Source organism: Hippichthys cyanospilos, chromosome 11 (assembly GCF_059441005.1).
Source record: "Hippichthys cyanospilos isolate Australia breed blue-spotted pipefish chromosome 11, RoL_Hcya_1.0, whole genome shotgun sequence".
Classification (NCBI taxonomy): Eukaryota; Metazoa; Chordata; class Actinopteri; order Syngnathiformes; family Syngnathidae; genus Hippichthys; species Hippichthys cyanospilos.
The window spans coordinates 15,499,897-15,524,013 of NC_142379.1; the positions used below are offsets into that span (position 1 = coordinate 15,499,897).

At 39.5% G+C, this 24,117-nt stretch overlaps 1 protein-coding gene across 2 annotated transcripts in view; it reads left to right on the top strand.

Moving 5' to 3' along the window:
* Nucleotides 1–371: 371 nt before the first annotated feature.
* hip1 (huntingtin interacting protein 1) overlaps nucleotides 372–24,117 on the top strand; it is a 53,599-nt gene continuing 29,853 nt past the window's right edge. Inside the window, exons 1-2 of one of the 2 annotated variants that reach the window (XM_088428095.1) lie at nucleotides 372–540; nucleotides 3,396–3,521. In XM_088428095.1, the coding sequence (XP_088284221.1) occupies nucleotides 502–540; nucleotides 3,396–3,521 (165 nt within the window). In that variant the 5' untranslated portion in view covers nucleotides 372–501. Of the gene's footprint in view, nucleotides 541–3,395; nucleotides 3,522–13,656; nucleotides 13,992–24,117 lie in introns of those variants that run through there. The other variant, XM_088428096.1, reaches the window with a different exon arrangement.

Below are 24,117 nucleotides of genomic sequence, written 5' to 3' on the forward strand. Positions count from 1 at the left end.
CATTGAACATTTTAAACAATATACTATCCAGATATTTGTACTCAAACTGGATCATCACGTTCTTTCCTCAACCGAGGCAGCCTAAGAAGCATACATTGACCTGATTCAGAACAAAATACCGTTAACCAAAATGTACTTAAAAGTGTACGTAAGGAAAGCCTCCCTGAGAGTAGTTAACATCAAAGACATCAGAGAGAACAAAATACCGTTAACCAAAATGTACTTAAAAGTGTACGTAAGGAAAGCCTCCCTGAGAGTGGTTAACATCAAAGAGATCAGAGAGAAAAGAAAGTAGCTGATATGAAAAAGTTAGGAAGAAAGAAATCTTGACAGCCCGTAAAAACACAGTCACTCGTCGGAGGAAAGGAGCCTCGAAGCACTATTTGGACCCAGATTCATTCGCAGCAAATATTCAAGAGAAGAAAATAGTTTGTAAACAAAATTAAAAATAAATAGACAGTACGGTCAGAAGCAAGATTTGCCTTCTCGGAAGTTAAGGATATGAGGCCGGCCACCTTGCCACACACTACACCCCACACGGTATGCTTTTGTTTCATTTACGTAGCCACACTGCAAGTGTATTTAACTGAAACTCACAATATTGACGTATTTTCGTCAGCTTGTTCTTCAGTCCACAACTTGGCCTATTTATGACGTTTCCGTGTTTGTCCTCGCGGGGGTAGCATTGAGCTATAAGAACTGAACATGGAAACGTACCCTAACTGCAAGTTTCAAATCTGAACTTTATTTTGCAATTCAAATGTGCCATTACAATGGCAATCGTTTACTTGTGCACATTATCACCACATAGCTTAATGGCTTTCTACAGTAGTCTGCTCGTCTAGGTGGATGTCATTGAGGCCTGAACTGGGTATTGAGCACCCAGTAACTCACTCTGTTGCAGCTGTGCTTGGCATAGTTTCCTAAGGAAGTACTGTACAGTCCGTGCCGGGGTTTTCTCACCTGCTAAAATGGTGGATCAGGTGAGGTCTGCCAACATGTAGACGAAGTAGTGCAGATTTCAGCTGATGTTGAACGTACATATGTTCAGAGTTTGGGGTCCGTTATGATATTAATTACAATGCTGCCATAGATTGCTGTGACAAGAGGATAAACATTCGCATTGTCCTGACAAGTTTTCATTGTTGGATAATAATCTCATAAGCCATAAGGCCAAGTATCTTAAAAATCTTATTTTGACGCCAAAGGTATTAGATGAAGACATTTCGTGTCTTGCTATTCACGGAAGCAAACATCCATCCATCAATGTTGTTTATCACTTATTCTCACTAGGGTTGCAGATGCGCTGGGAACTTTCCCTGCTGTCTTCAGGCAGAAGGCGGGGGTACACCCTATTCTGGTTGCCAGCCAATCGCAGGGCACAAGCAAACATGCTTTGTCAAATGCAAAACAGTCTGCAAAGTTGTCTTTGTTCCGTTGGTGCACACTACATTGCAGTCAATTTAACAAATGAAATAGAAGTAATATTGTGCAAAGATGTACAGCAGTGCAATGATTTAGTACAGCCAATAGAAAAAAAAATGAAAAATAGAAAAATAGACTTTTTTTTTAATTGATTTCCAGTGTGAGGAGTAATGCATTACACAAATAATGGGATTACTGTAATGAGTTACTTTTTGCTGTAACGCGGTATAGTGTAATGCATTTCACACAAAAATATAGCAATATTTTACTCGATACAAATGAGTAACGCAATGCATTACAATCCATTTTTAACCTGATAATTGTGTTGTTGTTTTTTTACAATTGCTATAGTCTACAAATAGGTCTATCAATGTGTATCACAATGAAGCATACAAAAACTCATGTTAAACAGTGCGTTAAACACAATAACAATGATGTAGGCTAGCTGCTAACGTTAGCCCCAACAAAACCACCTATTTTTTGAAATGTCAGTCTCTAGCCGACAACTGAACTTGAATCTGAATATTAACATTGAAACTGTGGGATACAGTAACTGTTTCTGTCTAAACTATAAATAATGCACTATTATGCTGTGAAGCTAAGTACGAAAGGGATTAAAATACAATAAATAGTTTGTACCTTGTTTTTAAACGTTTACAATACAATACAGAATAAATAATTTGTACTGTGTTTAGGATTAAGCCAACCTTCCACAAGATGTGTAATGAGAAAAATCCATATTTCCAGTCATGTTGGTGAGAGTAATATAAAAGTAATGCAACAGTAGTGAAATGCATTACATTTCAAATACAGTAATATTGTAATGTAAATAATAACTTTGAAATGACAGTAATAAGTAATAAATAAATTTGCCCAACACTGCTGAATTCAAAACTAGGTAAAGGTGTGACGTACACACTTAACATTTATTTGACTTTGCAGTCAAGCCCTTTGACAGAAACTATAACTACAATATGGCCCACTATTAAAATATTGTTTGACACCCTTGACCTATGCCTATGTTTTACCGACTACAAAGCAAATATAATACAGTAATACTTTGTAACTGATAATCAGCAACACAGATTTTTGTCCCCATTACAATACTCTATTTGGTAAGTCTTCTTTGGAAACGTTGGTGCTCAACTGTCCTCGCGAAAGTGGCAGGAATATATTTACACAGATACGGACTTAGTTTAAGGCTAGATGAAACCCTTAAAACATAGATCCATGTTTTTTGACCAATGAAAGAAGCCTGTGTGGGCGGGAAGTGTTTTTCCAGCTAGTAGCTGGCCACACCGGGAGGAGTTTTTTCCCCCGTTACTTTAGAAAAATATACCTAGAGCGACCCTGATCAATAAAAAGTTAAGCCGTGGTATCGCTTAAAGGATTTTCCACGGTATCTCAAGAAGAATATCTACAGCTTGTTTTTCTTAAAGCTGTCATAGGTCCAACACGTGTGGTTTACTGGCTCCAGTTCGGAATGAGCATGTGGGAATTTATTAAGTATGCAGAAGGAGGATACACACACTATTTCCGGTTTGACGGTTTTGCTCAAAAAATATATTTTTTAAGATAAGCAGAAATCAAATTGTATACCGTGGTTGACATAAGAAATGACCATTCTGCCTTCTATTTGTCTATTATCATTTGCCGTTTTGTATTTACTTCGTATGTGCTAACTCTACGACAAGGGACAGTCACAGCGATATTTACTTGAGTGCGCCAGTGAATGTAAGCTTTTATTTTGAAATACCAAAAGGTAGCAGACGTATTGGCTATTGAGCAGTCGTGCTGAAACTGCTGCTGTCATTGACAGGAGGTGTTATTTTACAGAGGCCAAATGGTCCGTTGAACGTTGAACGAGTCCAATACAACATGGACTGCTCTTCTCCGTATTTAATATAGTTTCTCCGTTTTTACACTCGAGGTTCTTAATCGATCGTTTTTCCGTTGGCGTGTTTTGTCAGATCGAGACAATGGATCGAGTGAAAAGCTCCATGCAGCAAGTACCCAACGCCATCCCTAAAGTGATTCGACGCACCGGAGGCGCCAACAGTCTGGAACTGGAGAAGGAAAACTTTGAGAGAGGGCAGGTGTGTAGGACAACACACATTTTTTTTTAATTTTTGCAAGCGAGATTATTTGTATGTAAAATGCTGATGGCAATGCAGGCAAAACAAACGCGTCTAGAATGAGAGGACTCATCAAAAATCATATTTTATGTGTGACACAATAAGCAGATTTTCTGCCCCATGTCGATGCTTTGTTGTCAGTCACTGTGTGATCAGCAAATAGCAATGAGTACCCACAACAACAAAAGCTGTTCAAATGTAGGTCAGTTGACTTTCGAATTCAGATAATTGTACTGTTTATCCTACCAGCTGGATACAAACCATGCAGCAGCTTTATGAATTTCACCCTCACTACATGCCAAGTCAGCTATGCATTATCACAAGGGCACCAAAAGAACTTGTGCCATTCAAATGAACAGCAAACACAAGGATCTGACTTCATCACGCATGCTCTCATTGAACATGTACATTGTTGTTGTGGATCCTGCTGTTTCCTGCCTGGTGGTCCCCCCTGTCTTACCCTCTTCCACAGAAAGGCACAGGGAGGGAGGAGGGTTAAGTAGGTCAAAGGAATCCAGGCAGCCAAACTGCTGCGATAGTGCTGTTCTGATTATAGTCACTATTTAGACAGTACGTTTGAATGTGAACAGCTAGCTTGTGACATGCAGTTGACACAACCCCCTGCACTCACACACTTCTTTCAGGCAAGACAGCAGCAGCATGGATTAGAAGGATTGTGTGTTCCAAGCCACACGGTCACTAGGTCACTGTCAGGCACCTACGTCACATTCTCTATAAGTATATTCATTTATTATTTTTTTAACACTTATCGTGTTTAGGGTCATTTGTGAGGTACAGTCTATCCTAGCAACTTTAGGTGTGAGGTGGAAGGTAATCAGAGGGCACATGCTGATTAGACACCTGTTGAACCTTCAGTCCAGCTAACACACATGATTTTCTTTTTCTACTAACGTTTTAGGAGATTTATACAATAAATGGAAGATCAAGCAGACATGCAACAAACTCAGATGAGTTACTTGAACCCAAAACCTGTGACTGGAGATAGATACAATGGTAGCCGCTATTTGACCGTACCACATAAGAAATTCAGCATGTACAACTTTACCACGTTTGACAAGGCTGACAAGTTTCTCATGTGAGGTATTTCGTCAAGGTTGACAGTGGTATGTGCTAGGGCTGGGTGATGTTGCAGACAAATAAAATCTTAGATTTTTATTTTTTCTCATGTTTTTTTTCTTCTTCATTTTCCTCTCCTTTTTTTTAAAGAAAATAAGTAAAAATTAAGTAAAATGGCAGAACATTCAAAACAAGTATTGCTTTTATTTTAGCCAGCATTTAACATGCATAATTCCTCTTCGAATTAAAATGCAAAACATCTGCCGTGCATTAAATGCTCCTGTAAACAAATGTGTGCAAACTTTTTACAACTTTGTCAAAGATAAACATTGCATCTTGTATCACTTAGGATACAAATCATATTATTTGGATAAGGTGCTGCCAATGTTGTTGTATACCAGCTATGCAATGGCAAAGGCATTTCATTCTTTTCTAATCTATGCAAGACGATCCCCCTTTTTTAAAATACTTTTTTGGCAAGGAAGACAAGCCAGTCCACTCCCTCTGGCTTGTGCTTCAAAAGGGATCGTCATCCTTTGCATGGACATGCTTTTCCGATTCAGGGCAAGAGAGATAATATCTCATTTATTCAATTAAGCCATAGTAAACTAGAACTTCTTGGGTAAATTGTATTTTTTGAATCCTAAAATTATAATCCCTTCATTTTGCAATGACAACTGTTAACATTATGAGTTTGAACTAAAGTGCAGTAAATTACAAATGTTGATCTTAATGTGAAGAATTGCGATGAATAGTCAAGATATTGAGGAAAATAATCATGCTTATCAATTCAGCTATTATTGCAATGCCCTATGTTGGTTTGTATTTAGTTTTGTCTCCTGGTTGATTTTTAACTGGTGAGCTAAGGCAAGTGATTGCAGGGAATCAATGAATCCACTCTTTTCTTGGCAGATGCTCAACGAGAGATAATCCATCTGATCTGTTTTGTTCAAAAGCCGCCTAAATCTGTTGTGTAGTTGATTTCACCTCTTTTGTTGTAAACCGAATAAATCTCGGTGTGGTTTCAATCTCTGCCTTGCCTGCCATTAAGCACAACTGCTAAAAGCAAAGAATTTATGTTAAGCTTTTATCAAGGGTCTCACTGAGTACAAACTATCCACATGGGAGGAACATGTATTTATATAATTGGTCAGAACATTTTTCAAACCTATTATTTCATGTACAGCGTCATAGGCATTTGGACTGTAGTTTACATAATTTGAGACAGAATGGTGAACAATAGCTGTTTGTGTACATCAGTTCAAATACAAAACTGTTCCGCATTGTTAGTCTAGTGTGCAAGCCCACACTGAGTTTTGCTTTGTCTTGACTGGGCGTCTTCTGGCCCTCAGTCCGGGGCCTTGTTAATCATTTCTGTTTCCCTTTCGACTTGGTGAACATCAAGAGTTATCATACTGATGTGTGTTAGTCACACAGGCTAGATTAATGGGTCCAAGTTATTGTTTAGCTTTTCTGGGAGAGACCAACTGCTGCAGGTTTACATATGATAGGTTGACTTGCATTAACTAACATCTGCATTGTACGTAAATCACATGATTTTCTTTCTCAAGATAAAAATATTCAAAGTTGTTGGGGCTCGGATGGTGCAGGTTTGCATTTAAAGCTATGTATTTAATTTTGCACTTTCCTGTGACTACTAAGCAGGTTAAACTACTCGGAAGTGCCATAACAATGGCATAGGATGACAAGACAGCACACAGTGTTGATGTTAATGACCTTTTTGGCTTCATTTTTGGCTGCATTATCTTTTATCTGTTACTTTTTGTGTTCTGTGTGTGTTCTCTGTTGTGTCTTTGAATTTGTAAGTATGTCTTGTTCCTGCTATATGCTTGTTATTTATGTCGGAGATGTCTCTTAAATTGCTTCATGAGCTATTTTTCATTTCAGAACTAGTGTAGGTAGTAATCTTTGGTTACATGAACCATAATTAAAGCTTGTGAAAGGCTTCTAGACCACAAGTTCCGCTGTTGGAATATGCAGTGTGACATCACATTGTGTGTTGCAAAATCAAGGCTTTAAATTTAGGCTGCCAGCCGCCTGAGTCTCATTATTTAAACAGTTAAACAGAGGATTGCAGTCTGTCGGTCTTTCAAATCTTTGAAATTTCTGAGGAATGTTTAAACTGTCATGTATTTGGGAGCCTTGAATGAGTAGCTAAGTGCTAGAGCATTAGTAGATACAATTAAGAGAGAAGGTATCCTCATTGCATTGCTCTGAGCAACACTTTCTCCTCATTGAAACAGCTAAGTATGGCTGGAAGTCAATGTTTGCACTGCGTTTCAGAGTCATGGTTTCATAAACTAAAATGCATACCACACACAAATTTGCTTGACACATCCATTGTACAGACCTAAAGTAAAAAGCAATGTTTAGAAATAAGTATTTTTCTGTTAAGAGAGTTGAGATTTTTGTGTTATTTTGCTTTTTAAATATGATTTTGTCACGATTAGGCATGGCGACTTGAGGCAATGTAGATTGTGGGAAAGGTGGAACCAAAAGGACGCAGGACAGACTGGGATGAAGCTCCAAGGAGGATATTTAATAACAAACAAAAGCAGGGTCGCAATGGACCAAAAATACAAAGTACAACCAAAAACGCTAAACTCAACTTACTGGGGCAACAAGGAACGGGAGGCAGCACGGGAAAGAAATGCAACAAGGACCAGTAGCGCAGAAAATAGACAATGACCCGACGAGAAGCAAATGCAAACTGGGAACTTAAGTAGACTACACACACTTAACGAGAAGACACGACACAGCTGGGGGAGAGACAAAAGGCAGGGGAAACTGACTGGAGGAGAAGGAGGGCAGGTAAACAGGCAGGTGGACAAGATCAAACTAACGAGGCAGGGAGGCGAGGCAGACGTGGGGAAGAAACTAAATGGCTAAACAACCCAAAATCTCTACAACAAAAACCCATAGCCGAACATAACCCAGGCAGAACGTGACAGATTTGAATGAATAAAATGCTTGCACATTGTTGAGTAACCGTTGGGCACGTCGCAAAGTGGCAATCTCACTCTGATTGGCTGTGATCCCAGCAATGCAAGATAGAAGTTTTTAAATTCACCGTCTAAAATGCATTATCTAGTAAATTAAGCTTTTACTTGCAGTGTATGTGACAGATGACATGTGGTCAAATATACGACCACATGACACAAATTTTGTTTTATGTAACCGTCACTTAAATTGTTTTTTTTAAGTTTTATTTTTAAGTCATTTAAGAAATGAATATTTGGCTGGACTGGAGGCCCTCTGAAGCACATTTTACTGCTTGTTGCAGTCTCGTGCCAGGGGAACTCTTTTGGCCATAGTACAGCGGTAAATGCACACTTAGCATTGTGTAGTGGTTTTAGTGTGTTTTGTGATCAGTTTGCCTAACTTTTTAAGATGATTGACTGTTTGAAAGGAAGGGAAACCATTTAGGTATAGCTTGGGTTTTTGTTTTAGGATGAGCCGAATTTTGATTATTTTGTTAGGCAAGTTATTTATTTATTTATTTATTTATTTATTTATTTATTTTTGACAAACGGACCATTAATTACAGTTTGGGACAAAAAATAAGTCAAGAATTACAGTTAGAAAAATTAAGAATATTAAAGCATCTATGTTTTGGCTGTTTTTGATGTTTGCATACCATTTCCTCCCGAGCACAGTAAAGTGCTATGGCTGTATGCAGTAAATCAAACTCCAATAAGGTTACAGATGGATAACCATGTACACGCAGAAAGTGAGCATGAATGAACAAGCCCTAAATGTACTGAGACAGCAGAAACGACAGGCAGTGATGGTGGCCTCATTGCACTGACTGGACACAGAATAAAGGAGCTGGACAGTGGCAGGCCAGTTTGTGCAACAAATTGCGCTGATGAGTCCCTGGTGACAGTAACAATGGCTTTGCCATGCTGATTGTATTTTATCGTCTGTGCTTGACACTACTGCGAATCTGAAAATTAGAAAGACCCTCCGAAGTGTTTTCCCCAACAGGGGTCAAAAGTTATACTTCATCTCTATTCTTTTTATCCCATCATGTTTAATCCCATTTGTATAGACCAGCGATATTGAAGATAAAGCCTGGGGGCTATTTGCATCCCACCATCCATTTTTCAGCTGCACACAGAATTTACAAAAATCAACATTCGGCACGGCTTGGGTCATTTGCCTGCATTGTACTTAATTTCTGCACTGTACATTATGCAAACTGTACAAACATGCTGTACCTCATCTCATGGCAGGCAGGTCATGTTATCCGAACATCAGAGAATAATCCAAATGTAATTCATTGTCAGTTCAGGGGTGCCTTTATTTAACGAGGCTATTTCTACTTTTGATTAAATGCTTTCATTCATGGATTCAAGCAAGTTGTATCATGACCCTGTTCGGTATCTGAGAGAATAAATCTTCCAAAAAAAAAGGCCAAACCTTTTAATGCTTGTTTTCAGTAATAATGTATTATAATAATTTATTGTAATTATAAATAAAATAATAAATGTCATGTATGACATGTCACAGGCGTGACAAATCTGTCTGGGACATAGAAATTTCCCCTTTCATGCTTGTTTATTTGGGATGAAATATAAATAAAAATGGGGAATTAAATATGAAACCTGAAGATGAAAAGATGATCGTTCGCTTCATTGCACATTCCGTCTCCTTATGCATTAATGCAAGCAGCTATTTGCAGACACTTGTAAGTCCTCAAATATTAATGTTTTACTTATTAAGTTGAAAAAAAATATATATATATACAGTCGGCCCCCGGCTTACGAGGGCTTACGAGCACCCTGATTTACGAACGATTCGCCTTACGAGCGTGGATCAGGGATATTTTTGTCCTCCGCTTACGAACAAACCTCTCGCCTTACGAGCAATTCGACATGCCGGCCATTGAGTATGTAGAAATGTTCTCGTTTAATTGCGTCAATAAAATCAACAGTAGCGACATCATCATTCATCAGTAGATACTTGTGGCAGTAACGTGAACGCTATTGGTCTTACAACGTCACACTGACTGTCTCACTCACGGTGTCTAAATATATTACCATTTAAGTGTAGTGTTTGAACAGCTAAAGGGAAAAACAGCTGACATGAAATTAAATGTGCCGATTGCAGGACAAAGAATTGTCATTGGTTTAAATGTGTGTTTTTTTTAAATTAATTGTCAATACATTCCAACCGTTTAAAAAAAAAAGTGCGAATAATTATCAGTCAGTCACGGAGATGCGAATATGCTATTGGTCGATTAAGGTCACCCGGTCTCACTCACGGATATGCTATTGGCCGGCGTCACACGTCAATCACAGAAATGCCGATATGCTATTGGCCGAACGCCTTTATCTAGCTTGAAGGGACAGGATGGAAGGAAGCAGAGAAAATTAGTGAAAAACGGAATGTTGTGAAGACTTTGCAAACTTTATCTGTTAGACATAGCTTCTAAAATTACTAGCAGCGGTAAAGAAAGAAATAAGAGGATGATGTTTTAGTATCTGCGTGATTTGCACCCTGACTGAAAGAGTTACTGTAACACTGTAAGACCAATAGCATGTCTATCGCCGTGATAACCTTGAGCGTTGGACTCAGCCCCCTATGCTTACACCCAGCTCAAGTCTCGTCGTTTCAAAGGTAAAAGCTATTTATCCAATGTATGTATTATAAAAGGCAAGTGTGCAGCAGATTATGTCATTCAATTTTAATATATGTATACAGTGTGTCGTTTTTACCTATGGCTTCTGAGCGCGATGCACGCATTCACGAATTAACATGGGTTTGGATTGCCCGCTATACGAGCAATTCGAGACACGAGCGTAGCCGCTGAACGGATTAAGTTCGTAACCCGGGGGCCCACTGTATATATATATATATATATATATATATATATATAAACTGTTCAAGGGATATAATCAAAATGCATTTTCTTGGTGGCTCGTTGGAGCAGTGAGCACTCAAAATTTCAGAGACCTGAGTTCAAATCCATCTCACCTTCCTGTGTAGAGTATGCATGTTCTCCCCGTGCCCTTATAGGTTCTCTCCAGGCACTATGGCTTCCTTCCATACTCCAAAAACTTTCATGGCAAATGTATCAGACATATTAAATTGTCGTAAATGCGTGAATGATTGTTTGTCTCTGTGTGCCATGCAATTTTCTGGCAACCAGTTCAGGGTGTCCCCCACCGACAGCCCGGTCAGCTGGGATAGGCACCCGCAAGCCTGTGACCCTTGTGAGGATAAGCGGCTATAGATAATGAATGGATAGATGTATTTTCTTTATGTGACCAAACGCATTTTAGATATAATATCAGTGAAAAAATGTCACCGCTAAGCCACATCAAATGGCAAATCATGTAGTAATTGACACAAAAATCTTAAATTTTCCATTGCGATTATTTGACACTAAAAACCACACACATGCAGCAATTTTAAAACAATCAGTTGAGATGTTAAACTTGCTCAGATATTAAAGTGTTCAAATCTCACACGATGCCATTAACTGATATTGGAATTTACCCTCCAGTGGTCATTTAACACTTCCTGAAGGTTTTGGGTCACAATCTTTTTCCTAAGGTATCAGTTGCTCTGGACATTTGAAAGATGAATGTGCCAAAATTTCAAATTTGTTTTGTTTTTGTTTTTTTTTTAAATATAGGGATGGCAACATTTAAAGTACTGTAACTTCGTCAATTGTCCGGCTATCACCATGAATTACACATATAAAGTATGTGGAAAATATAAATATCTGAATTGTCATTTACACCAACATAAGCCTGGTTTTGTGAAAACTCATATAAAACATGGATATGACTGTATTCTGCAAGTAGGTATGTATGTATGTATGTATGCTGCAGCTGTGTTTATTACAATCTAAATACTAGCTTGGTATATACTGTACTTTTGTGTGTTGACTCACTGCATTAATTCTAGTTAGACTTGTTAGACGTACTTAGCCGATTTTGACGTGGAGTCAGCATCTGAACAAATTATAACGCTAGTCGCCAGCTGAGGTGACCTGTCGGGCAAGAGTACTGATTCGACAAAGGCTGACCGCCGCCACATTGGTGTGTGATGGGTGCTGCACCTGGAGAGATTCACAGGGAGAGCACAGCGCATGTATGACCCGCGCATTCCCGGTGCCCAGTACAAAGCAGGTGGCGAGCCGGCCGAAAGAAGCGGCAAACTAAACTATGCCGCAGATTTGGCAGCGTGAAGGGCTGTGCGCCTCACACACACGGTCATCCATGCTTCTTCCCCGCAGCTTACTTAGGATCAAAATTTAGCACTGACATTTTGAAAATCCGAACGATTCTGTGAGAACCCAAATGACATTCCTGGTTCCACTCAGTTCCCAATTTTCAGTGCCAAACTGAAGTGGCGAACTTAGGTGGGAATAATGAACAGTTTTAAAAAACACCCAGTGGTTGCACAAAACCTTAAGTCTTCTACAAGAAAGCAAAAACAAGTGTAAGGAAAAGTCAACTGGAAAATAGGACATTTTGGTTTGTTCATTGAAGGCACTTCATAAGGTGGGAGAAGTGTGTGGACCACATTTCCCATGGGTTGAATTAATTTGAATAGTCACACCACCAGTTCTAAGAAGGGTGTGCAATTTTCTGCAATCACATGATCTCAGTTTATACGGTCCTATCACGGCAATGGACATCTATGAACTTCAGGATGACTTTGTCACCATTTGTATGCAAGGTGGTTGACGCCTGTTGCAAATAGGAGTGATTTGGTGTGTGACTCTCTGTAATGCAACATTTATTGTCTGTACAGGCATCTTTTGAATACCATTTTAACATACAATACGACTAAGCTAGTGAGGGGGGTGACTAGTTTTGTTGCAAATGTGCACCCCTTGTTGAGTTTTACTCATTTGACAAGACAATGAAAACAGTACTAACGGTGGATCCTTTAATAATGACTAAACTGATCTCTTGTGAGGCTCAGTATATTATGTACTGTATAAGCAAAAAAATGTCACTGGTGATGCTCTCAGTGGTGGCCTCTCATCGTACCAGGAAGTGTGGAGAGACAATGGAAAAGAAGCTGCATTGTCTTGAATCAATGTGTTGATGTTGTGTGCCCTGAGATACTGTTCATCACATGGTATGGATAACCTGATGGGTTATTTAAAAAGGGAAACTTCCTCAATGAATGTGAGTTAGACGGAACTCCATGGTGTGCAGATCCATCTTCCCGTAACTTGATTTGAATCAGTGGGGGAAATTTACTAGTGAGCAAAACTGGAAAGTTTTATCATTATTTAAAACAATCATGAAAAAACGGCCTTTTGTGAGTTATCAGGCTGAATTGGAGTTTGAAAATGTCCTCGTCTGTTAGGTTTGACAAATTGTGAAAATTAAACTTTCACAAAACAATTAGGCCAAACCAAAAAGAGACTATGCATTATTTGCCCTGAAAAAAAAGATTTTACCACACTTTTTCAGGGTTGAGGATCTCAGAGAATCCAGATGGGGGCATCAGTTACCCACATAGAGTTGCTCTAATGCTATGAATTGAGGTTTTGTTCCTGAAGGTTGCTCTTTTACACAGACAGCAATCCAAAGGCCAGGCAGAAAATATCATACCTGCTTACATTCCCGTTCCAGACCTAATGTTTTTGTGCCGCCTTGTTTTACATTCCTTCAGATGGATGTCTGCATGCGGAAATTATACTCTACAACAGCAACCTTTTGAGGTTACATATTAGTGAGGAATAAGAAATGTTGAATATCTCTTCTGAGACAGGTAAGCAGGATAGGGTGTCTCATTTTGTCAACGGAAGCTTGTTGCTGAAAGCAAAATATTGACCTCCACCCCCCCGCCCCCCTCTTCGCGGTACCCCCGGTCGGCCCCGGAACGCAGGTTGAAAAACTCCGGGTTTGAGCCATCCTACTCTGCAGCCTCCCCGTGCTGCTATTGTCTCAAATAGAAGCGCGCAATTTGCAAAATAAAGCTCACGAGAGTCTCTGTCCAAGCTGTGTTGAGACATGTTGGCGGGCAGGATGTGAAATGTGCTGCTTTTATCGGAGGTAGTCCTCGCTGCTCGAGTCCGGGTCACTTCAGTTTCTCCGCGGTCGCATGTTCGTTCAGTGAGCGAGAGAGTGCGGGGACGACGGAGGAAGAAAGAAAGAAAGGAAGGAAGGAAGTGGGGACAGGGAGGCATTTTAATACCAAATCGGGACACATGTTGAGCTAACGTCGCGCTCCCCCACCTTCCCCCTTCTTCTCCCAAAACACATTTGTTGCCTCCCCGCTCCTCGCGTCTGGATCGAGCCAGCGGATCTTCGCCCAACCGCTGTAAGGAGGGAAACAACCATGGATCTCAGTAAAATTGTAAGTGCTCCAAGGATTGCTTTTCACGACAGTATGTACTACGTTAGAACGTCGTTGATTTGGGGGTGGTGTGTGTAAGGAGTGTGGAGAAGGTATTCTCTGTACAAGTAAGGACTTGTTGTTTTCTTCTTGCTAAATGGGCCAATGAAGTTTTGTAATTTGATTGAGGGGGGGAAAAGGGCATTTTACGCGTTTCATCGAAGCTTCAGTTAAATTCAAATAGCATCGATCATTACAATCATGAGTCAAACAGCTGCACAGAGCCCCCTGTGTTATAAACATGAGTTTTGGCTAATTTAACTGGTCTGTTTTTGAGTAGAATAAAATGCACTTGGCTTCACTTGTGTAGCAACTGTGATGTAAGGTCAAACCCTTTTGCAAAAAGGAGGTCATGAACAGATAATACTGCAAATAACTTTAAAAACAATTGATTTTGACTAAAAAAAAAAAAAAAAAAACAGAACCATTGGTGCCAACAGGTTTTAACTTTCTTGAAAAACAAATTTTAACCTGTACGTCTGTATGTATTGATGTAAATGTGCTATGATACACACACAAGTCTAAGATTTCATTGCCATGTGCACAGCAGTAATAGTGGTTATTAAGCAATCAAATACTTTGCATAACCTACAGCAGTTTTTTTTTTTCAATGGCAACACAGTTAAATACTTACCAAAATTAAAGCAAGCTATTAAGTACAAAACACTGCATTGTAACTTGAAGATGAGATGGGAGTATAGGTCTCAATATGAGACCATCTTGCACAACTTTTAGCAGCAAATGATGCAATGGAGACAAGTGAGCCGTGCTCCGAATATACTGAAAGCAGGTGCATGTGAGAAACAAGACTGGCCTTTCATCTGAAGCACGGATGGGATGTTCACTTGAAGGAGTGGGGGAGGCTGGGAGGTGAATGCAGTGCACACCTACAACTTTGGGCTTTTACTAATCTATATGAGCATGTTCATTAAGTACTGTGATACTTGTTTTGATAACCAAACAAAACAAAAATGTTTTGGGCACTGAATTTTTAGTCACAACATGGAGTGAGATAGACACGCATCTGTTGTGACGGCCATTCATGTTATTTTGAAAGTATACGTCACTAATGTATTCCTCAAGGCTGTTCCTGATTATCTGTGTTTTGGTTGTTGAGCTTGTCTTGAGATAATGTGGAATGAAAACAGGTTCAACAATTGGCGCTGAAAGCAGTGTTCCCAGTTCTCATTATAATGTTGATATTAGTGGTGGATTTGGCGCAGGTGTCATCGACACTGTATCCGTGGGAACCAGCTATCCCCCCAAGGACCACCTGAGTTGTCCATGGCCCTGTTGAAAATGATGGGGTGTTGTAATTTTCAAGGAAATACAGAGTTTTTGATATTTGTCTCTCGGGCTGCACAATTAATCATATTTTAATCGTAATTGCGATATTGGCTGCCGTTCATTAAGAAAATTACATAACTCGGGTAAATTATATATGTTCCTGACGCTTACTGTTTTTGTACTTGCGCTGTTGCAAATGACAGTTTCCATCATAATTTCATTTAGCATCGTTTCATTGTTACACCCAGCCTAGGGGAACTGGGATATAACGTGTGTGCTCCCCCATCCGTACGCTCACCACCAGAAAAGGCCCGTGAAACTAAAGTTGTTGAGAACAAAAAACAAGCAGATTTTATTGTCTTCGGAGGGAGAGCAAACAAACAAAATAATAAACAAAAGATTATCTGAATTCCTAACTAACTAGCCAAACAAAAAGGAAACGAATGATAATTGGCTCACTAACTACCTAACGCAAAAACAGGAGAAAAAGGGTTAAACCAAAACGGCGTCTCCCTCCTACTACTGCTCAATCCACTGATTCTTACAAACACAGCGAGCAACACAGATGCACACTAACAATTTTCTGAGGTGGCGTTTTTTGGCGGTGGGATGACCGGAGAGAGACAGAGTTTGGTCCGTGGGCTGCTTAAATAGGGCGGCAAATCAGGAGAGCCAGCCAATGGGATGACACCACCTGCACACAATTGACACACTCCCACCAAAAAGGCACTCACACACACGCACACACAAACAAAGGAGAACACAGAACACATACAAAAACTACATATGACCCATGGGTCATAACATTCATAGAAAATGTCAATCAGTATTAATCAATCTTACATGATGTCTTTTACACTTGTTGGGTGGCAGTTGGCCACAACATAATTCCACTCATTTTCTGCGGGAAGACACACCCACAAAGGGAGTCTGTGATGGATGGCCACACGTGATCAGTGGTGGGGAACATTGACAAAGTGGCCCGAGCAGTCTCATTGAGCTGCACAGATGTTCTTTTTTATGACGTGTCCACATGACATCAGCAGTCCTCCCAGAAGTAGAGCTTTCCAACCTCGGCTTCACTCCAGCCTGCAGAAAGACATCCCATTAGGAGGGGCTCATAAACATGCCACAGGGGTGTTGGTCTAAGAGTTTAATTATGTTGGGAGTCAAGCTTTCAGCACATTTATCTATCTTTAACTAGCTTGTACTTCTGTCTTCCACTTCTTTACCTCACATGTGACTTACTTTAAATATGGCTAAGTGGTATACCGTATGATTTCATGCCTTTTTAATTCCCTCTTTAAGGGACATTCATAATCCATGGTGCCCTTGCGTATAATCAAAAGAAATTTAAATGGGTTACAGGATTTATAGTGCTCCCAGAAGATAACACAGACCTCATGTGTTAGCCTGGCTGAAATGACTTTGTGATTAGGCCTAAGTCAACATAGAATCTTTCCAAAATTAGTGACATTAGTTCTATGGTGCATGGTATGGCAGTGTTTCCTGTTAATAATTACCACTGTGACTTTTTGCTCGTTTCATTCAGTTTTGTTAAGTACTCCAAAGCTGACTGTTTTCCACTACCTACTTCTCGTCTGTGCCACCCTTTCAAGAGGTGTGGAGAGACGTTCTAGGGGAACGGATGTTTGTGTCTGATGCAACAAGTAAAATGGCCCTTACACAAGCAACACATTGAGCTCTTATTCACAGAAATGACTTTTGGAATGGGGTTGCATTTGGAAATACATCTTTACTCCAGAATGAATTTTGTAATTTAGTGGTTTTGTTTTTCCTTGCGTTTGTTAGACGTAATTTATGTTGTTGATGTAAATGTTCGATGATTGCTTGGATGTGTGAAAGGCACATTTTAATGTTTTTTTTTTTTTTTTTTTTAAGGTTTGGAATGGTCATGCATGTTGTAACATGACGATGGATACAGGTATTCTAGGTCTGAAAAAGAATGCCTCTTTTAATTGCAAAGAATTACACAGAATTGCTCAAGTTTAACATCAGGACATTTTTAAACCAATGTACATTTTTGAATGATGTGTGTAATATAAGTTTTATGAAACACATCTGATTGAACTTTTGCAAAGTTGATTGAATGATGTTAATAGATTGACATCAGAAACCTAACCTGAAACATCTGCAAGCTATATGACGGATAAAAGAAATAGAGTGTTTCAATCTGGTTTTTCTGCCACTGTCTGGGGGGATTTAACACGGTTTTTAGCTTGAGAAGTGGAGCAGTACACTTTTCAGCAGAAGCTAGGCAGGAAATGGGCAGTGCTTGGGTGTGCCAAGATAGGAAGCATGACAGAGCACTTGTAAACCTTTTGAACCACTGTCTGTTTCTTACAATACCTAAAACACCGGATTGGCAAAAGTGAGAAATTGTGTCATTCATTGAAGATGGATACAACCAAATTCACCTTTAGCTGTATGCATGACCGTTTATGTTGATTTAGGGTTTATATGAAATCTGATATTGAAATATGTGGCTTTTCAAAATATATACAAATATTTGATAGAAAGGTCACTTGGATAGGCTCCAACTCAACTGTGGTCCTCATGAAATGAGCATGAAAGTGGATGATTGATGAATGTTAATTAAACTGGGGGGAAAAAGATCCACATTAATATTATGAATCACTCAAAAATGCATTCTAAAAATCCATAGTCATCCATCTATTTCCATTCTTTCTATATACTGCTGATCTTAATTAGAGTTATGGATGAGCTATGGCCAGCACCGGTTGCAAGACTTTCCTAATCACAAGGCTCTAAGTCTATGATTTTCACATTTCAATTTAATTCAGTTTTCAACTGTCATTAAACTTGTAACGTTGTTTAGATTCAATATCAACTTAAAGTATTCATGTGAGCTGTTGTTTTTCCACAATCATCAGTACCAGAGGGCATTAATTTCCCTTGTGTCAAATTCCACAAAAGAAAGAGTTACTCAGAGGGAAAACAGAGACGTTTAAACATATTGACTTCCCTTACAACATGTACCCTTCACTTATCTAGAGATTACCTGGAGGACAGTTATCCAATTCAGTCAGGCCACCGCACCTATGGTGCGTATCCATTAGCCCCACTCCACACTGGGATGGCCTCATTTGGCCCCCACATTTTCCTCACATGCTGTTTGAGGCTTCCGCTGTTCGCTGACCCCCCCCCCCCCCCTTCCGACGCCTTTTGTAATGGTAACGCAAAAGCAGCTATGTGTTGTGGTGCCTGGCCAACCGGCATGGGGTGGTGTGGATCTGTTTGGGGTAATTGAAAAGTGGCCCTAGAGTCAGGGTCTGAGTGGGACTCATTTTCAGCCTTGGAGCTTTAGGGGCCCACTTAATTTTACATGCCCACTTTCATTTTCAATGTTATAATTAGGGGTGGAAGGCTTTGACTTTCCGGTTTGGTCCAGTTCGATTCATATACATTTTTTATTAAACATGATTTTAGAGTCAAAATAACTTGGCAATGATTTGTTTCAAACCATAATTGTGCAAAGAATCATCAATATCTACTCGTCTGCCTTGCAAGACAGAATGACAAATGGAGACATTAAAGTATCTTTTTATTTTACATTTATCGTGTTTTGAATTAGAAGGAAAGGGCATTTTTTCCTCATAAAAAAGCATGGGGACCACAACCGCTATGCTATTCTTTATACTAGCCTTGTTATTTGATTAGGTATTGTAAACCGACAACCCCAGTTCCAATAAAGTTGGAACATTGTGAACAATTGAGATGAAATGATTTGCAAATGATCTTCAACCTATATTAAACAAAAACTACAAAGGCAAGATATTCAATGTTTAAAATGATAAACTTTGTTTTTGTTCAAATATTTGCAAATTTTAAAGTGAATGCCTGCAACATGTTTCAAAAAAGCTAGCACAGGGGCAGAAAAGTTGATGAATGGTCAAAGAACACATCTTTGGAACGTTCCATTGGCAAACAGGTTAAATGGAAACAGGTGAATGTCATGATAGGGTATAAAAGTATATCTCCAAATTACTAGCAAAGATTGTTGTGATTACCTCTTTGCGAGCAACCGTGTATAAAAAAATAGTTCCAGCAGTTTTAAGAACAATGTTTCTCAATGTTTTTATTACAAGGAATTTAATGATTCCATCATCTACAGTTCAATCAATCAATCAATCAAATTTTATTTATATAGCCCTAAATCACCGAAGTCTCAAAGGGCTTCACAGAATGAAAAGAGGTCGTACAGAGACATCTTTTCAGTATAGGGTACACAACAGCATCCCCTGTCAAAGCTCCCAGAAGGGGAAGGAAAAACTCAAAAACCCCAATTTAGGGGAAAATCAGAAACCTCCAGAAGGGACCACAGGTGGGAGGAGCCCCCTTCCAGGCCCACAGGTTGAAGTGGATGCTGCATGTACCAGACACAGAAACAACATAAATTACAGAAAACATAATGTGCTATATAGTGCAGTGATGTCTTGACAGCAGGCAAGGCCATTGGGCAGGAACCATCCCACATTCCAGCCAGGTGGACTGCAGACGGCCGAACTCCTAACTCATGATGGTCGACCAACGCAGGACCCAATGGAGGCGGTCAAGTCAACCCTCACCATCTAGCTAGCCCCCTCCCCCAGCCGGAAGAGGGGGGCAGGAAAAAAGAAAAAGGAAGAAGGCTACAGACAGGCTAAATTAACTAAATGCTTTTGAATATAATTGTGTTTTTAGTCGGGATTTAAAGATTTCTACTGAGGTGGCTGCGCGAACTTCCATAGGTAGGGCATTCCATAGTACTGGCGCGCGAATGGAAAATGCCCTTGATCCTGCAGACTTCTTTTTAGCCCGTGGGGTCGATAGCAAACCGGCATTTTGCGATCGAAGTTGTCGGGGCGGAACATAAGGTGATACTAAGTCGACGAGATAGGAAGGAGCTAAACCGTGTAGAATTTTATAAGTAATTAACAGCACCTTAAAATCACATCTCACGTGTATTGGAAGCCAATGCAGGTCAGCCAAAATCGGAGTAATATGATCAAACTTTCTCGTCCTTGTCAATAGTCTCGCTGCTGCATTCTGTACACACTGCAGGCTTTTAATGTAGGACATGGGAAGTCCAGAAAACAAAATGTTGCAATAGTCTAGGCGCGACGTAACAAATGCATGAATTAATGTTTCTGCATCGCTAAGAGAAAGAATAGGGCGAATTTTAGCTATATTGCGGAGGTGAAAAAACGCCGTTCTTGTCATGTTATTAATATGTGTTCGAAAGGAGAGAGTGGAGTCAAATATCACGCCGAGATTTTTTGCAGAACTACTTTGGGAAATAATACAGTTTTCTAGGTTCAGCGTGGTATTCTTAAGCAAGTGCTGATGATGAGCAGGGCCAATAACTAACATCTCAGTTTTATTAGGGTTGAGAAGCAGAAAATTGGAAGACATCCATTGTTTAATCTCAGCAAGGCAAGCCTCCAGTTTACTGCACTTGCACGGATCCGTTATTTCTAGGGGCATATAGAGTTGGGTATCATCAGCATAGCAATGAAAACTAATAGCATGTTTGCGTATAATATCGCCGAGAGGAATCATGTAGATGTTGAACAGTAAGGGACCAAGTACTGACCCCTGCGGGACACCACATGAGACGGAGAAAGACTCAGAGATCGCATCACCATAAGAAACACTATGCGTCCTTCCCAGGATGTAAGATCTGAACCAAGAAAGTGCTGATCCCGAGATACCAACACATGATCTAAGACGTTCTATAAGAATATGATGATCAATAGTGTCAAATGCGGCACTAAGATCAAGGAGTAATAGTACTGATGAGACGTTGGAATCCAAGGCTAATAGAAGATCATTCGTCACTTTTACTAGGGCTGTCTCAGTTGAGTGGTTGGCCCTAAAACCTGACTGAAGGAGTTCAAATCTATTGTTGTCTATCATAAAGTCGCTAAGCTGTCGTGCTACAACTTTCTCAAGAATTTTGGCGATAAACGGAAGGTGTGACACTGGCCTATAGTTAGCGAGATCTTCAGGATCTAGGTGAGGTTTCTTAAGTAATGGTTGAATGACAGCCATCTTAAAGGTCTCAGGTACAATGCCAGAGGAGAGTGACAGGTTGATAATATTCAAGACAGATGACCCTAAGACCGGGAATAAATCTTTGACGAGTTTGCCTGGAAGCGGGTCGAGCATGCAGGACGTCGGCTTTGCTGCATTAACTAGTTGTGTAAGACACTCCAGGGATACTAAATCAAACTGGGACAGGGTAGCCAGACTTTCATGAACCTGATTGTCCGAACTAGCATCAACACTCATAGTCGAGGTGGTGAGCGGCGCTGTCTTTTTTATTTCTTCCCTTATTAGCTGAATCCGCTAATAGTTCATAATATCATCAAATTTAGAGAACGTGGAGAACTTTCGATGTGTAAATGCCAAGGCAGAAAACCAAAATTGAAAATGTTTTAACTAAAGCCCACATTGCTGATATACTGTAAGTTGCAATTATTAAAGTTTAATGCATGGATGGAACTTTTTTATTTGTCTGAGTTTGAACTGTCCGACTACATTTGAATGCACAACTGTGGCTTGCAGCTTGTACTAACTTTGGAGACATGTGCTGTCATAAAATGACAGAGTAATTGTCTAGCAGTTTCTAAGGATGTTTAATCAGCGATTGAATTGGACTTTTTAGTGGTTTTGTGTTGATGTTGGTAGAGACATGATGTGATATATATACCGGTAATAAAAATGGTGTAGGTGCTGGTAGCTACTGCCAATAAGAAGGCCAACTTTAAAACAAAAGCATTCTAAGTCAATGCATTATTTGGCCTGTTTCAACTCTTTCTTAAAGGGACAATGTTTAAGATCTAGACCGTTTTTCACTACGGACAGCAAGAGGTGCTGCATTTACCATTGTCCATAGCTGCAACAGACATGGCAGCCTCCGGTGGAGTGCCACCCCCCATGTAATATAATTTAATGATAACTAGACATACGATTATATTTAAAACATACCATTGGTCGCTAAGAACACATTTATTTGCAAGTTTTTGAAATTTATCATAATTTAATTTATTACTTTTTAAAGAATAATGGTCTAAATCTTTAAGTGATGTTTGTTGCCTCTTCTTTGCTAGTCCACGTCTGACGTATTTGCACAGATGCTGGCAGGAACCTATTTTTTTTTAAATAGCTTACAATTCCCTTGGATGATATTCTCATAGTATTTGATCAAAGATCTATGTTACACTTGAATCTGCTTACAAAATCACAAGCAGTCTCTAATTGATCAAGAATGAGGACCAACTGTAAATGGATAAAATGGGAAAAAGGACTCAAATTAGCCAAGAGCCAAGTGTACATAAAATGGGAAAATATATTTTCCAGTAGATAAGGGCAGATTTATCAAACACTGTTAAGACTGAAAGATTAAGGCTGCTAACATTGAACTTTCTGTTAGTGTTACTATTTTGGAACCTTTTCACACTATTATGCTACACAACTTAGTAAACAGAGGCCAACTTTATAATCGCTAAACAGCAACACAAGTGGTGGAGGCTTTACTTTCATTATTTTTAGTTGTTACCAGTGACACTGTATGCTGCCTTAATGTTATTTTATTTTTTGTATGGACAAGGTGTAATATTGCATTTATTATATAATTCCATTCTGTGTGTGTTATTAGTACATTTTAGAGTCAAAACTTATTTGTCATTGTACCACAAGGTGCAACAAAATAGTACAGGGACAACCTTTTCGAGAGACAAGAAAAAAAGACGGGAGCCCGCTGAGTCACCTTTTATACAGCACACTGTTTTCTCAGATATAAAGAAAACATGAGGAAAAACATTCTCACAGAGTGCAGTATGGATATACCAAAAAAAAAAAAAAAACGGCACACAATAAACATACAGCGACTGCAATATACTAGCACATATGGAAATGAGGTGGCGGGAGTGTCAGGTGGGAAATGTTGCAGCCCAGATGCACTGAGCAGTCCACAGTTTGAAGGCGCCTGCCACTACTTAGGCACCTGGTCTACAACAGAGGAATGTATTGGAATGAATAGCCAGCGGAAGGCATAGTTGAGAGGTTGTGCATTGCATTGTGTGAAGTATGTTCTGTGTGTGAGTAAGAATTTGTCTTCGGTCCCAGCCAGCCTGTCAAAACACATTGTCTTATTGTTGTGGAGAGAGTCTCATGAAGCAAACCCTGACAATTTCCTGAAGCACACTGAAGGAGGGATAAGAGAAATACAAATGGCAGGCACAAGCCAACCACGGTATAACATCCAGAATCGATAGAATCCCTCACCAAGGCCAAAAACAGACACCTTTGGTCAGGTTGGCTTAAATTTCAGTCAGCCTTAAGTCCCAGTCTAGACTCATGATAGGCACCAGTTAACCAAATTTGTGGCCAATTTCATCAAGGTGCGAAGTGTGCGATTGAGCTCACTCGTCGCTTGGGTCTGAGGGCAAAGTGTCCCCCGCCGACTGCCCGAATTCAGCTGGGGTAGGCACCAGCAAGCCAGCGACCCTTGTGAGAATAAGTGATGATGACAAATTGATGGATGGATACACAAATCAGCTGGTGCAATTGCGCTTAGTAAAAAATGTGTCATTGAATTATATATATGTTAATAAAATAATATGAAGTAAAAAGGAAAATTATAGTATATAGTATATAATTATAGAAAGTTATAGTCATTCATCGTTGTATTTCATTTTGTATTCATTTTTTCCTGTTTCTATTCTACAATGTCAGTAATTTATATTTTAGTTATATTTTCTAAAAGAATGAT